The sequence below is a fragment of the Zootoca vivipara genome, chromosome 7 (genome assembly GCF_963506605.1).
Source record: "Zootoca vivipara chromosome 7, rZooViv1.1, whole genome shotgun sequence".
In the NCBI taxonomy this organism is placed as follows: Eukaryota; Metazoa; Chordata; class Lepidosauria; order Squamata; family Lacertidae; genus Zootoca; species Zootoca vivipara.
This window is the reverse complement of record NC_083282.1, coordinates 49774033-49790008: the sequence shown is the minus strand read 5'-3', so window position 1 is coordinate 49790008 and position 15976 is coordinate 49774033. Positions and strand designations below refer to the sequence as shown.

Genomic DNA, 15976 nt, shown 5'->3' with positions numbered 1-15976 from the left:
TCACATTCTTTTTGGATATATCTACACCCTTGGAAAAGGTATGGGTTAGCAATGGTGAATATGGCTTGAAGACTGAAAAAGATTCACCACCTCTGGCCTAGATGAACTCAGGGTTTGATCCAGCAGGGCTCTTATATTCTTAAATATCTTTTGTCTGATCAGTGTGCAGCTTTGTTAAGTTATGGATCTCATTTCCTGATACAATGAGGAAGTGTTGACTTTCAGTGGGCGGGCTGGGGAGCAGGACAAAGATAGGTTAGCAATAAAACCACTTGTAGGTCTAAGATGACAAATCACCTGCCTGTGGCACAACTAACAGCTGCTTACAAAGTTAATCATTAGTTTCACCAACAGTCATGTGTAGATAAACAGGAGGGATCTGAGAGATGATTGCAAACATAGTTCATTTATACCAGTTATCCAGGAACAATTCTATAGCTCACTTGATAGTCCGGTCAGTGGATCACAGCTCTAGTTTTACCTTTTAGGAGTTCCCCTGTAGGATGGAGACCGAGGGAGACTTCCCTCTTTTCAGGTAAATGATAACCATAATTGGATGGACAACTAACCAGCTGATTGGCTTGTTGCCTCCCTGCTTGTCTACTATGGTTGGGTAATTACTTGAGTTACTTACCACAAGCCATTCCCATTCCCTTGATCACATCATCACATGCTGATTGCAGGCGCTTGTAATTAGCTGGATAAATGAATGCATTATGAGCGGTCAGAGGGTTGATCACAGCGAAAAAATGTGGATCTGTGGCTAATAGGCTCATGCAGGGAATGGCGATTATGGACAAGTTTGTCATGCTTGTGAACTGCTTTCATCCCTCTGCTCAGGGAGACACCTTGTGCTCAAATTAGCCTGGGTACGTCAAACATTTTAGAAGGCTGTGAGAGTGCTATTACAGTGCGTATCTACAAATTATGCCCCAGCAGACAGGTAAATCTCACTCTGTCTGGGCTCTGCTACAGAATGTAGAAGTACTTTGAAGACCTAGCCATATTACATATGGCTCTCTTCACAACACAGTATTTTTGTATGCATATTCGAGGTCTTTGCAAATGCTTTAAAGGATAATTTTAAAAAGTGATCACAATTACAGCCACATTGACTTTCAATGTATTGCGGAGATTTAGGTGTTCAGTAGCCACACTTCACTCTGGCTTGTATCCATTACAGCAGTATGGAAGCATCTCTTTAGCGCAAGGATTTCTGCTTGTGGAACAGGATTTCCATCTTCTAGTCCCACTGCCTGCTTCCCATATCTGCTCTGTAGTATTGGGGGTACCATACCCATCAGCCCTGTTTTGCATCCTCCTTTTACCTGGCTATAATTTATCCCTGAATGCTGAATGCTCTTGCTTGCCTGGATGGAGAAGTGTGTAGAAACAATTATACAAAAGGTAAAGATAACCACCTCGCTGACAACTCCAGCTTAGTAACAGCTCTATAGCTAAGGGATTCCCACCATCTTATCCCAAAAGGAAGCACACTCTATTATCCTGGTCTAACTGAATATTTTATGGGCACCAGTTTACATTTCAGCCAGCTTTACAAGAAAGTGCAGGCAGATGTTATTTCCTCTGATCTGTTCTTTCCACTCACTACCTACCGTATTTTTCGCTCCATAATATGCACTCCCCCCTCCCAAAAAAAGTAAGAGGAAATGTCTGTGCGTCTTATGGAGTGATTGTGTGGTCCCTGGAGCCGGATTGCCCAGGGGCGAAAAGCAGATTGTGCTTTTTTTTTTTAGGAAGAGCTAAAGGCTAACATGAGAGAAAGAGGGAGTTGAAAGGAACCCGCTCAGCAGCTGATTGCAAGAGATGGGGAGGGAGATAAGGGATGCTAGTTCCCTTCCAGGCCCCACCCCCTTGCCCAGGCCTCCATTGTTGAATGTTCTGCAGAGGAGGCTGCGACATGTGACTGGCTGATTAGATTATCTGTCTGGAAACTGAAGAAATGGCTCCCTTTCCTTTCCTAAAGAAAATGCAGAACTGTTAGTTGAACCCCATAAAAAGTTTTTCCCCCCTTTGCAAGGTAAGCTTAGCAACTTTGAGCTGATCCTCAAAAATGGAGCTTTCCCCCTTTGCGAAAAAGATGCAGAACTGTGAGCTGATCCCCCCCAAAACGGAGCTTTTCCCATTTGCAAAAGAAGCTGCACAACTTTGAGCTGATCCCAAAAAACCCCAGGGCTTTCCCCCTTTCCTCCTCTAAAAATTAGGTGCGTCTTTTGGTCAGGTGCGTCTTATGGAGCGAAAAATATGGCATTTCACACTAATCAGATACGCCACCTTTTTATAATTTAAAATATATCTGTTCCAGCACAATGAATGCATGTCAGTAAAATGTGAAGGATTAAGAATGACTTATAACTTTACAAGCACAGCTTCTTGCAGTGTGGGCATGGAAGATATAATTCCAGCTTCTTCAGAAATGAAGCTCATTTTCAGAGTTGACAAACTCAAATGGATACAAACCAGGGGTACCTTAAAAACCATTCCTTACAGTCTGTGCTTTCAAGAGTCCAGTCGTAACATTATTGAAATGTGATGATGAGTAATTGGTCTTTGGTATCTCTTTACAAATTTGAACAGGCTTAGTTTGATTATTTTATTCAAGAGAGTAATTGGGTTGGGGGGGGCATTTAAAAGGCAACACAACCACCACCTAACACACAGTGGCCAGTTAAGATTTTTTTTTCTTGCTTTTTACACATAGTGCTATGATTAACTGCAAGACATTACTGCATCATATCCATTGCCTCAATGAATGAGTCACCTTAATTACAGACACACATTAATTTACAACCACCACCGCCAGTCCATTAAGTTTGAAAAATAGGTTTATTTTAAACCAGTGGCATTGTGTGATATCCTATATGGCATAACCAGTTAGAGCAAAGTTCCTGGATACAAACAAATTTGCAGAAATGATCTTTTAATGTATGTACTTTCTGTCCAGAGCTGAGGCAGTAGAACAGCACCACACTAAATGACAGGGAGTGCTCTCCACAGGGGCTCCCACATAGACTCTCAACTTCTGAGATATTCCCACTCACACAAATACCTATAAGTTTTTAAATTCATTTTATACAATTTCTGCATGAAAGTCACACGGTAGCATCTACACATAAAATGACTGATAAAAATAATCTTCCTGTTATGTTTTACAGAATATATCTACATTTCCATCTGAATACCCAGACTGCAGGTTCAGCAGAGGGAGCTGGCTTTGTTTGGTCTTAAGATGGCCTCCAAACCAGAAGCTTGAAGCAGCACTGCTCTCTAGACCCGAAGCCTCTCTACAGAGGGTATGACCTGAAGGGAGATCACTAGAAAGGAAGGAACTGATGGCTTTATTATCCACATGCCATCTTTTTTCTTTTTCTTTTTTGGCGGCTTTTCTGTACAAAAGGGATAAATACATTAAAATCCCAGAAGATCCATTAGGAAAAACAAAAATACTGCAAAGCTTCACTCTTTCAGAGACAGACGTACAATCCATGCATGATACCTGCATTATATAAATTTCAGAAAATACTTTAAAAATAGGACCTCAGATACCCAGAATACCTGATGAACACAAAATACTTGAAGTGATGCCCCCCCCCCCCAAACTTAGTCCCTAAATAGGGCAATCTCATCATTACTTGATTTCTATCATATACGAATACAGTGAACTGAATCTTGTGTTCAGGCACACACAAACTGACAAATGAACTCATTTTTAAAACCACAAAAGGAAGATCCAAGAAAGGTGCATGTTCACTTGCCCCTTTTCATCCAAAAAGTGCCCAAAATGTCAACCCATGAGTTGAACAAGAATAGATGGATGCTGCAATTATATATGGCTCTGAACATGGTAGTGAATACAGTAATTTATTAGCTGATTACCAACCCAGTGCCTCCTCCAGATATCACAAAGAAGCCTACATGCACACACAGCTACAACATGCAAAACACTCTGTCTTAAGAAGATATACAAAACGAACAGGCAGCATGACAGAGCTACTGCTGGGCAGCTCAGAGTTGGGCAGGGAAGAGAGAGAGGATACCAAAAATGAGGGGTGCACCCTATTTTTGGTAGATTTGTATCCTGGCCAAAGCAGCCAGTAATACATGGGTATTCTGTGGCCCACAACACCCTAGGAAGCAGCAAGCTCAGAATCCCACTGTTAAGAGAACACTAACCCAGATTCCAATTTCTCCTCAGTCATTTAAGGCACACACTTTTTTTAACACTGGTTCAGACAAAATATTCCCAACAGATAGCCAGTCATTCATAGGCCCATCCTTCCTGCTGAACAGAATACTGGGAAGAGGCTCTGGGTGTAAAGCAGCTGCATGGCATGGAATGGAAAGACATCCCTCACCCTCTTTTATCTTAGAAAACAGAGGGCACAGTTCAAGTAAAAGTTCAGCTTCCATCATCTTAAGCCTTTTCTTGATAGGAAAGCCATTTAATGGCAAGAATTGCTACTGAGGATTTGAAATCTCAGCTTCCCTGCATAATATCTGCCTTGCCATACAAGCGATGAAAGCTGGTTACCAACTGTAAAGGCTAAAGAGCAAACAAACAGGTCTTCAGAAGCATGTCCCAGGCTGTATACAAAAATACAAGAGAACATGCAGCATTATTTATACAGTTACTGTATAAATACTCTCCCACCCACCCACATTCAACACACACACACACACACACACACACACACACACACACACACACACACACACGAATTATACACAAAACCCTTCCACCAAGGAGAATCTTCACGGCAAGAGGCACTTGAATGATATGTGGAGAATCCCTATGAAAAAGGCCTTCCCCTCACAGTGATATAGGACAAAGAGAGAAATAGATTCTCAAGACTCCATCTCCTCTTGATCAAGCGGTGGTGGCACAAAGCTAACTACTTCATCATAGGTTAGGCCTGGTGGAGAAAAAGAGAAAGACACATTGACTTTAGTGCAGCCGGTGGGTAACAGTTCCTCCCCTACAAGATAATGAATCACTCCTAGTTAATTCAATCCTCAGAGTCAACAAAGATAGTTGAACTAAAATTAGGTACTAGCTGTTTCCAGATTTGCACACTGGATTCACAAACAGTGGTACCTCATGTTGTGAACGGGATCTGTTCCGGCAGCCCGTTCGCAACATGAAAAGGCTGCAACATGAAGCGCCGCTTCTGCGCATGTGCAAAGCGCAATTTAGTGCTTCTGCACATGTGCGCAGGTTACAGACGTGCCAAATCCGGAAGTAACCTGTTCCGGGACTTCCGGGTTCGGCGCGTCCGTAACCTGAAAAGACGCAACATGAAGCGGACGTATCATGAGGTATGACTGTAATTATAGGCCAGACCTGAATCTACTTGCTGGACTGCAGTGATGGCCAAACATGGCCCGTCAGCTGTTTTGGGACTACAGTTCCCATCATCCCTGACCACTGGTCCTGTTAGATAGGGATGATGGGAGTTGGAGTCCCAAAACAGCTGGAGGACCATGTTTGGCCATCACTGTGCTGGAGCAAGGTGACAGAACACACGGCAGCTGCTAACCAGGTTCTGTCAAGTCTACAAACTTATTGCTTTTGTGAGCAGCAGCTTCATGTAACGCTATGCAGAAACTGAGGAGAACATTGTGTTAAAGACTTCACCCCTCATGAACCGCACACCTCCATTTTGGCAACGATTGGGCAGGATGTGAGAAACATTGGAAGTGTTCCACGCCCTTCAGAGCAAGGGCTCCCCTCACTTGTTTGATTGTGACATCATGTATCCAGTTCTGATTAACTGCATCTTATGCTGCCTACATTATTCCCTACAGAATCATTCAATCTGACAGAAGCTCCACTTCTTCCAGTTTTAAAGGCAAATATGTTGCAAACTGTAGAAAGCACTATTGACAATGAACAGCACATGGAAAAAAGACGGGGTTCTGTGAACCCCCACCAATTAGGTTCAGGCCTAATTTGACATCAAATCCAAAGGACTGTATTTTTATTTATTTTTACAAAATACCACCAGAACTGAGTTATTTCTCCCACCGCCCCCTGCCTCCTCTATTCAAAGTAATGCTGAGTTGCATTATATTTTATCACCTCCTGCCAAGTTGTTTTCACTATATGAGCATACAATAATAGTATTTGTGAATGTCACCCATCAAGACTTGTCTTACCAAATCAGTCTCCCCAAAAACTTACTTTTCCATTCTTCAATGTCAAGTTCTCTGCTTTCAAAGGATTGATCATAGGGATCTGCCACTGGCTCATCATCTGGGTCATGATACTGCGTAAAATAGGCATGAGCCAACGCTTCAGCAGCAGTGATTCGTTTGTCTGTGTCCAGCACCAGCATCTTCTCCAGCAAGTCTACAGCTTCAGGGGTCAAGGGATGAGGAGGAGAGAGAATTATTGTACAACAGTTCTTAAAAAGTCCCTGTAGGGCAGGGAACCTGTGGCCCTTCAGATGTTGCTAGACTGCCACCCCCATCATCCCTGACCATTGGCCATAATGCTGGGACTAATGGAAGTCAGGAGTCCAACAACATCAAGAGGGCCAAAAGTTCCCCATCCCAACTATAGTAGATAAGGATTCAGTCCAAGCAGTTGAAGGAATATTACAATTTCACAATGGAGAGTGATTTACGGTTAAAGCTGTACTTGGGAGTATTACTTTAAAATATACCCCAAGCGGTACGCAATCAATACCTGCTTTGCAAATAGCACCTGCAAGAAAACAAATCTGAGTTGACAGCTTTGGATACCTCTTCAGATAGGAAGCTACAAGTAGTATTTAACAAACAAACACTTGGTTGCATTATCTCTTGAACCAAAATTTACATATAAAGCAAGTTTTTCCATAAGATGCAGAGTTGAACTTAATGAGCTGGGATAGCTCAGTCAGTAGAGCAGGAGACTCTTAATTTCAGGGTTGTGGGCTTGAGCCTCACATTGACTTTGCTGAGAAAGACAGTCCATAAATATTTTAAATAAATAGTTATTTCACCTCCTGGACAAAGAGCACTACTTTAAAACATCAGTCAATCTCAAGAGACATTAAACACCTCAATGTTTGCATGTTGGATTCTCCACTGTAATGGAACTGCTGACAAGTCTTACCCAAGGGGTTGGCACCAATAAATACATTTTCAAAATTCATCTTCGGCATGTAAGACAAAGACTGTATGTAGTTTCTTGCCTGGAGAAAAAGAAAAACATTTTGTTAAGGTTGTGCCTCCTAATCATTATAAGCTCCTATGAGTGTCTACTTTTCCCTGCTTGAGCTTAATCAGCATTTATCTTACCCTCATCCTCTTCTCATCCAAACTGACCACAGCGACAGAGATACAATTAACAAGCATTGGAACTAGGGCACTGTGCGTTGTAAGGCTGGAAGAACATTGCCTGTTATGTACTGAAGGTTGCCGCAAGTGAGGACAAGTTCCTGGAGGTCAGCAGTGGCATCCAGGTGTCATTATGTAGTTAATCATTAACCAAATACAAATGGATTTTCATTACTTGTTATTAAAAGACCCAAAGTATTAGTTAATTATGCTGCCTACAGCTGTGCAGTAGCACATTTTTTAAAAATCCTAGTTACTATAAAGGGAAACCTATCAGCTTAGGAAAGTTCACCAGTTGTGGCTCTATGCAGAGAAGCAGACCTAGCTCACTTATCAATGTTCTGACAACCTCCAAATTAGACTATCATAATGTGCTCTGGAAAGAGGGACGCGGGTGGCGCTGTGGTCTAAACCACTGAGCCACTTGGGCTTGCTGATCAGAAGGTTCGCGGTTCAAATCCCCGCAACAGGGTGAGCTTCCGTTGCTCTGTCCCAGCTCCTGGCAACCAAGCAGTTTGAAAGCACGGCAGGAAGGTAAACAGCATTTCTGTGCACTGCTCTGGTTGCACCAGAAGCAGCTTAGTCATGCTGGCCACATGACCCAGATAAACAGTCTGCGGACATATGCCGGCTCCCTCGGCCAGTAAAGCAAGATGAACGCCGCAACCCCAGAGTCGTCTGCAACTGGACTTAACTGTCAGAGGTCCTTTACCTTTACCATGTGCTCTGGAAACTCAGCTGCTAGAATGCTTGTGGGGGCTAGGTGTTTTGAGCACCTTACACAATACCAGTTTCATTGGTTGCCAGCTTGCTTCAAGGCTCAATGTAAAGTGATGGTTTTAGTCTTTAAAGACCTCAAGTGTTTGGCAGCAGGTTCTCTGATGGACTGTCTGCACCCATATGGGCCTGCTTGGGCCATAAGAGCCTTAATCTTTGGTCCTCTGGCAGAGACAGGACTTCTGTTGTAGTGGCTCCACCTCTATGAATTCATATAACCCAATTATATTTGCCTTAAAGTAGATTCTGAACTCTTCCAGTCTATCTTATGTTTAAGTGCAGCGTGCTGGGGTTTTTTTTTAACACTGTTGGTTTTAGATTGGGGGATAGAGCTGTGATAATGTATTTAAGTGTTCTATACTGTTTCAATTTTGTGAGCAGCATTAGTACGGCTATGCCCTGGAAGATGGGTGAAGATCCACGAATAAAGAAATGTTTTGAATTGCAGACCACTATGCACACCCTGTCACATCTCACCTCGTGGCTGGGCATCCTGTTAATGAGATATGCAGGGGGTGTCCCCGTCAGACGCATTATCTGCTGAAGCTGGTTAATATCTTAAGTGCCTAGTCAAGGGCTTTGTTAATATATCATCATCAGTGTGAACAAACAATCAAGACAATTATGCAAAATGCATCTAGTCTGCACACTACAGGCAATTACCACTCTGTGTGTCACACCATCTTTGTATTACAGGAAAGCGGACCAGAAAGTAAAATCAGAAAACAGTTAATAATCTTTTGGTAAAGCCAGATGCTTGCTCACTGTTTATAATCATCAATTGGCAGCCTTAAACTGGGTGCTGGCCCCTTTTAGAAACAAAAGTCACCTTGAACAAGGAAGTGAGCCAATTGATGGCTGCTAAAGATATACTATTTTATTCTATCTGGCTTTACAAAGCTTAAATTTCACTCTTTTGCTGCACAAGCCAATACGCTAAGGATGCAGTATCTGATATACTCCTCCATATGAATGCCAATAGAGAAATATGCAATGTTAGAATGCTGTTCGCCTTGCACAAAAATGTTAGGTGTCAGGGATCAAGAGAAAGCCAATTTAATGGCAACTATGGCAAAATAAACATCTGTACAGTGAATAGTAGTGCACAGTAGTCAGTTTAAGCTTCATGTAGCACATTTCTTTATACAGCATTTAATTTTGTTCAACTGCACATGATATGGGGAGGAAAGAGGACAATGATTTTTTTCAAGTATTTTGTCTAGCTATGCTTTAATTATATGCAGAACCAAATGAAGTCCTTTTACTGAAATAATTTTCTAGCCTAAAAGGTTATCACAACTATTTTCCCATTAAAATCTTGTTGTGTATTTTCCCTATTTAGATAATGTTGCTATTTGATACTATTTGGCATTGCTATATTGTCTACAAAAGAAAAAAAAACCTTCTTATTTATTGGAATTTATGCCAAGTTGGGAGGGTGGAATCAGTTTCATAATATAGCCTCCACAGTTCTTACTCCACTGTAGGATTTTTAATTAAACCACAGGCTCCAAACTGGCTGGACAATGGGCCTACTTTCAGGCCTTTATATGTTTCAGACGGTTAAAAAGGGTATGCATGTATGAAGATTACTACAGACTGGAAGTTTTAGTGAGTCTATTATCTCCCTTAAATTAGACAACCAATGGAAAGTGGTCCTGGGAAAACCGACCATGTGTTAGCCTGAATATTACCAACTTCCGCATCAGGAAAGAAAGGCAAAGGCTATGCGTTTGTCAAGGCACAGTTTGATTTACATTTTGTTCAGATCTGATATCTTATGGTTAAAAACCCCAACCTGCAAGTAAGATGGGTGGGGTGAGCAGGAGACCAATCTGCTTCAACTACAATGGCACCCTCTCTTACTACCCCTCTAATACCCTCAAACACACAAGAGCAGCATGGCTCTTCCCTATCCCTCACCTCAAGGGCGAGTATGTGAACAAAAAAGCTGGTCCTCGCTGCTCTAAAAAGATACACAGCTCAAGTTTGGGGCACACAGAGGGAGTTAACTTCAAATGCCCTTCTTTTCAATGCTGCTATTTTATACCTTTACTTACCCTCCTGGCAATCATTCCTACATTTCATCAAAACAGTTTACATACTTTTTGCTACTTAACACACATCCAGTCAAGACTGCATCTGATCCATGTTTCATAGCAAGGGTGTTCATCTGGTATGAGCCTAAGAAGAATCTTCACCTGCTACTTCATCTCAAATTAACTGTATGAGGATGCTAAAGGTGACAAGCTGCTGTATTGCAGTATGCATTGTCATCTAATTCTGAATTTTTCACTCAGCATTGTTTTCTGGATAAGATCTGGGCCAAGTTGGCTGCAAACACCGATACTGCAAGGCAGGAAGTTATGAGCAGATGCAGCCATTTAAAAGCCCATTACTCCAAAGGAGACTCTCATTTAGAAGGCTATAAAGGGATGGGCTAGACTTTTCAGTACTCTCTTCAATGGATACACAGCACAGGTACAGTTGGTCTTCTAAGAACACATGCTTTGGGGTTGGGTCCTATCAAATATGTTCTTTGTAAAATGCAACATGCACAGATGGCACTATAGAAACAATAAAAATCCATCTGTCAATATATGCTCGTTCTCGGGAGCCAGTGATTTCCTTAACCCAGAAAAAATGTTCCATTAAATTCTTGCAGTATGACCCAGCTGCTGATTACATGGTCCTTCTGAAGCAAAAACCAAGATGTGCAAAAGGTGAAAAAGTAGGACTATAAGCATCATTGTCTATTTCATCTACAGTGGAACCTCGGTTTACGACTACCAGTAGCTCAGTTTACGAACGCCTTGGCGTGCGAATGCCGTAGACCCGGAAGTGTTTACATCCGGGTTCTGCGGCGTCAGATGCGCAGAGCACTCTATCAGCGCTTCGCGCACGCGCAAAGCATGCCTTTGGTGAATGAACGCCTCGGCGAGTGAACACTTCTGCGGAACGGATTGCGGCCGCAAACCGAGGTACCACTGTATCACAGCACTTCACAGAAGGAAGAATCCTTTTTATTTTTATAACTTTCCCCATTCTCAAGAGCATGTTTTAAGTATTTTTCAAGTACCATCAGCCTAATTCCAGAAAACTACTGGGGGCTCAACAGCTGTGTTTGTTAAATACCTGCTTGTTGGTTAGCCTACGATGAAGGGTGGCATGATTGGTAGGAACAACCCATTTCCCTGCCCTATCTACCTGAATACTGCTGCTTTAATTTCCCATCTCCCTGTTCCAGTATCAGAATTCTTAAGGGGGTAAGGCAGGGTAGGGGTGCGGGTTTCATAGGCTCATCCTCCTCACACTCCATTTAGTGATAAAAGAAGAAGAGGACTTGATATCCTGCCTTTCACTCCCCCTTAAGGAATCTCAAAGTGGCTAAGAATCCAGTTTCCTTTCCTTCCCCCACAACAAACACTCTATGAGGTGAGTGAGGCTGAGAGATTTCAGAGAAGCGTGACTAGCCCAAGATCACCCAGCAGCTGCATGTGGAGGAGCGGGGAAGCGAACCCGGTTCACCAGATTACAAGTCCACTGCTCTTAACCACTACACCATGCTGGCTCTCCCGCACTGCTTTATGGCTAAACTGGCAAACATGCATTTAGTAAACAAATATGGATATGTTCAATCTGTGGGTTCCTTTCAGCTCATTTCCCCTCTTATTTCCGAACATGTTTCAATCTCTTCAGTAAGCCTAATCTAAATTAGGGTTCTTGTAGATCTATTTTAAATGAGTTTCTAATAAAAATATTTTATATGACAAAATCATCCATGCGTAAGTAGCAGTGGCCTGTGTGATGAGAGTAGGCTACAGGGCTACCCTACTGACAATGGCATTGCTGCTTCTTACTAGGATGCTGCAGGGATAGGGAAGGACCAGGCAGCAGTGGTGACGCACACTGGTGAAGCCAAACCTGCACTCGCACAGGGGCACCTATCCAACTTTCATTGCTATTCTGGTAAGCTGCAAAACCCAGCTGCTCCTATGTCGAAGTGTAGAATGTAGATTAGCTATCATCCCATGAATGCAGAACAATGCTACTTATGGAGGGGAAACCCCAGCTGTATCATTACTTCCATGGATATCACCTTTATGACTGAGCACTTTTAGGACTGAGGTCAATGTTATGATCCAACAACAAGCTGTTTGCACTAGTGACAACAGGAATGTGCCTTTTAACATGATTCATGCTCATACTTGTTCCTAAACATTTCCCCCTTCTTGAAACAGTTTGTGAAAGAGCACTCAATGCAAGTCCCAAAATCCAACTTAAAGAAAGCACTATCCATTAGGAGATGTGATATATATGGGATATTGGTAGCAGCATGTGCCTAACAGCGTTTAGCAAGAGTGTGCAATGAAGTACACAGTGTTCAGCTAAGTTTAGTATAGCCTACAGACAGAAAATAGAAGAAGGTAAGATGGGACATGAAGACTAGTACAGAGGCAGAGAGGGGAGGCTTCAAGATGTGTCTAAGGAAAATAAGATGTGTCTAAGGAAACAAGCTTAAGACAAAACTAACCAGGAAGGAGATAGATGCAGTCTACAAGCAAGCAAAGCAAAAGGGAAAACACAAAATCCAAAAAGGCAAGGCATTACAGTCAAGCTTTAAACTCACAGACTCTGAAGATATTTTCTTCAAAAGCTCAGGCCCTGGTGTTCCAACGAGTCTCAAAATGAGCTTCAACTGATCAATATCTAACGATGGACCATAAAGGAAAATGCTGGGACAAATAAAATGGGAGGGGGAAAAAATCACAGCAGCCCAATAAAACTAAAGGGGGCGAAAGAAAACCAAATGTCTCAATCAAAATAATAATAATTAATAATAATAATAAATATTAGCACACATCTAATGTAGAAGACACATACCATTTAAATATTCACCTGATGAAAATCCTACACCCAAATCTGTTCAAGAAATGTGAACACATTTAGCCACATTTGTTTCTGCAAGCAGCTAATATACTGAGACAACTGCTTATGTGAGTGATCAGTTGTTGTAAGGTTGAATTTACCCAATGTGGTTCCTCTTTCACAAGTTGCAATTTTCCTGTTCATGGAAGGGATGAAGCAATTCCTAATTCAGAATAGAATAAGTGCACCTAGAATCTTTAGAACGATAGCTTTACAGTCTAAATCTTTCTACCCTTACAAGAGAAAATATACCCAAACTTCTGCCCAAAGGAACTGAAACTGAAGACATCTTCATTGAGGTTCTATGGTCAAAGTGCTTTTTTTTTTTTTGCTCTGCTCTGCTCTATGCTCTATATTATAATTTCTCTACTAAGGCTTGTCCACCATTCCAAGCTACTATCCAATAGTGGCAAACATGCACATTTTGCAATCAGAATACAATGATGATTAACAGGTATAACTGATGCTCTCTGTGATTATTTAAGGTTAGACCTATACTCCCAGTCATTAGTAACAGTTAAGATTTAGTGGCAGAAGCAGTATGGTAAAAGACTAGCATGCACTGGTGATAGTGAAAATAGAAATTGCTGTCACTTAACTTTTAAAGCTTGAGTAAAGTAGCAACTTTGAGGCTAACTTTAATAGTGCATAAAACCAATTCACCTCAATCTAGGATACTCCCAACTCCTATCAACCCCAGCCTGCCCAGCCAATGGTCAGGAGATGGTGGGCAATTTAATCCAAAACATCTGGAGGGCACCAGGTTGGGAAAGGTTGGTAAATGCTTTCTAGGATGCTGGCTACTTCAGGTGCTGTCAACACTTTGTAGAGGTTGGCAGTCAACACTATTTACACTCAGTCCTAATCCTTTTCGTGAAATCAGTGACTTTTATTACAATTGGAGACCCCATGTCACCAAACCCATCTGGACATTTTATCATAGTACAGTGGTGCCTCGCTTAACGAATGCCCTGCTTAACGAAATTTCCGCTTAACGAAAGGATTAACGAAATTTCCGCTTAACGAAAGGATTTTTCAAGCGGAGCTTGCCTCGCTAGACAAATGCGTTTTACGAAAAATTCGTCTAGCGAATCGCGGTTTCCCATAGGAATGCATTGAAATTCAATTAATGCGTTCCTATGGGCAAAAAAAAATTCAATGCATTCCTATGGGATTCGCTAGACAAATTTTTTCGCTATAAGAAAAGACCCGTGGAACGAATTAATTTCGTCTAGCGAGGCACCACTGTATTTAATGGGCAGTTATATATATATTTTAATGAGTTACACTTGCTTCCCTCCACTGTCCTCTCGGAGTTTTGCAGACAACAGCTAGTGTAACACAGCAGGGAACTGATTGAAAAAGTCCCACTCTTAGTCACAAACTCCTTAGGGGCCCTAGAAGTTATACCCCACCTGGAATTGCTATCCTTAAGATCGGAAAGCAGGCTTGGGGCTCATGAGCTATGCTCTCAATGGTGGGGAGAGTGAGAAAAAGTTATTGACTGCATAGGAAATCCCACTGCTATTGCAGAGTGAGAACTTTCCAGCCCCTGAAGATTAAAATTCTCCTGAATTTGAAGCTGCATCAAGGCTGTCAAAGGGAATGGCAGGATATAAATTCAATTTGCAAAATAATTCCCACCTTAGTTATACTAAGCCTTAAAGCAAGTTACTTTCTAGCAGTAACTTCCCAAAAGCGACTTTGTAAATTCCAGGCTGGATTTGAACTGAGGCCTCCAACAAAAACCTGCACAATGTAGGCTCATCTTTGAAAGAAGATGCCAGTTTCCATCTATTTACTTCAGCCTTCAGCCAGAACAAGTTAACACAAGTTTGTAAAATAAAACAAGGGAACACTATATAGTGCAACCAAAAGTATGAATCCATGTGCCATCAAAATAACGTTAAGTCAACCATTTTCTGGTTGTTTGAAGTATTTGAAAGTTAAGTGATATCTGAATGTAATGACAGATATATCTGCTGTCGTACTTTTTTTTTTTTTACAGACTGTGTCTGCTGCGTACACACACACACACACACACACTATTAATTACTTCACTACAAAGCCTTTTCTATGGCAAGAAGCAGATGTCAGTTGGAAGCAGCTAACCAACACAATGAATCAATTAAAATGTTACAAGATTGTTGGATCTATGTATCAACAATATAATTTGTGAGCAGCTACTTAACTTAAAAAGAGTTGTTAGTAAACTCAAAGTAAAAGAGTGCATAGAAAGCCATAAGCAAAGAAAAGCATGCAGGTCTCAGAAAAGCATGAATTTCAAGAACTGGCAAGTCCCAATACTGACCATAGAGAAAAGGGAAAAGTTTGCTACCATAACCAACAGTGAATACAGCAAAAAGCCAAGCTTAAAGCAAAATCCAGATGCAAGGTCCAAGTGGGCATTCAAGACCAAGAGTACCCAGAACACATGTTATTCTGATATGGCTACTTTTTGAGAAATCATCCTGACTTAGAATATGTTCATAACAAATTCTACATCACAGTCCAATTAGTCAGTCCAGATCATTGCAGTAATTCAGTTAGTAATATTTTTTTTATAAAAAAAACCACACAAACTTGTCCCAAATGAGTTAATCAAGGTACATTACTTGAAGACACAGGCCCAGCCCCCGATTCCCTATTCACAATTTCAAAATATGGAGAGCATCCTAATATGGGTCAGGGTAGAAGAAATATGAACTCTGTTCAGCAATAACAATATTAGATTTTACTCAGTACCACCAGATACAACTTTGATTATGCTCAAATCTCTTGCAATTTTCAAAACACATAATTTAGCTATGGAAGCTAAGTTTGCACATGCAGCATATTAACCAATTACAGCTTGAGCATTTAATCATTCCCTTACCTGTAGCTGCTGATCATCAAGTGTTTAAGTTGGCAACTCCCACTAAAGGAG

At 41.5% G+C, this 15976-nt stretch overlaps 1 protein-coding gene across 2 annotated transcripts in view; it reads right to left on the bottom strand.

Annotated features, from left to right (window-relative positions):
* Positions 1–2828: 2828 nt before the first annotated feature.
* Positions 2829–15976, bottom strand: part of MAPK14 (mitogen-activated protein kinase 14) — a 31766-nt gene continuing 18618 nt past the window's right edge. The window contains exons 9-12 of one of the 2 annotated variants that reach the window (XM_035121261.2): positions 8599–8678; positions 7121–7199; positions 6203–6376; positions 2829–4934 (exon numbers count right to left, since the gene is read on the bottom strand). In XM_035121261.2, coding sequence (XP_034977152.1) covers positions 4867–4934; positions 6203–6376; positions 7121–7199; positions 8599–8678 — 401 coding nt within the window. In that variant the 3' untranslated portion in view covers positions 2829–4866. Of the gene's footprint in view, positions 4935–6202; positions 6377–7120; positions 7200–8598; positions 8679–12751; positions 12832–15976 lie in introns of both variants that reach the window. The other variant, XM_035121263.2, reaches the window with a different exon arrangement.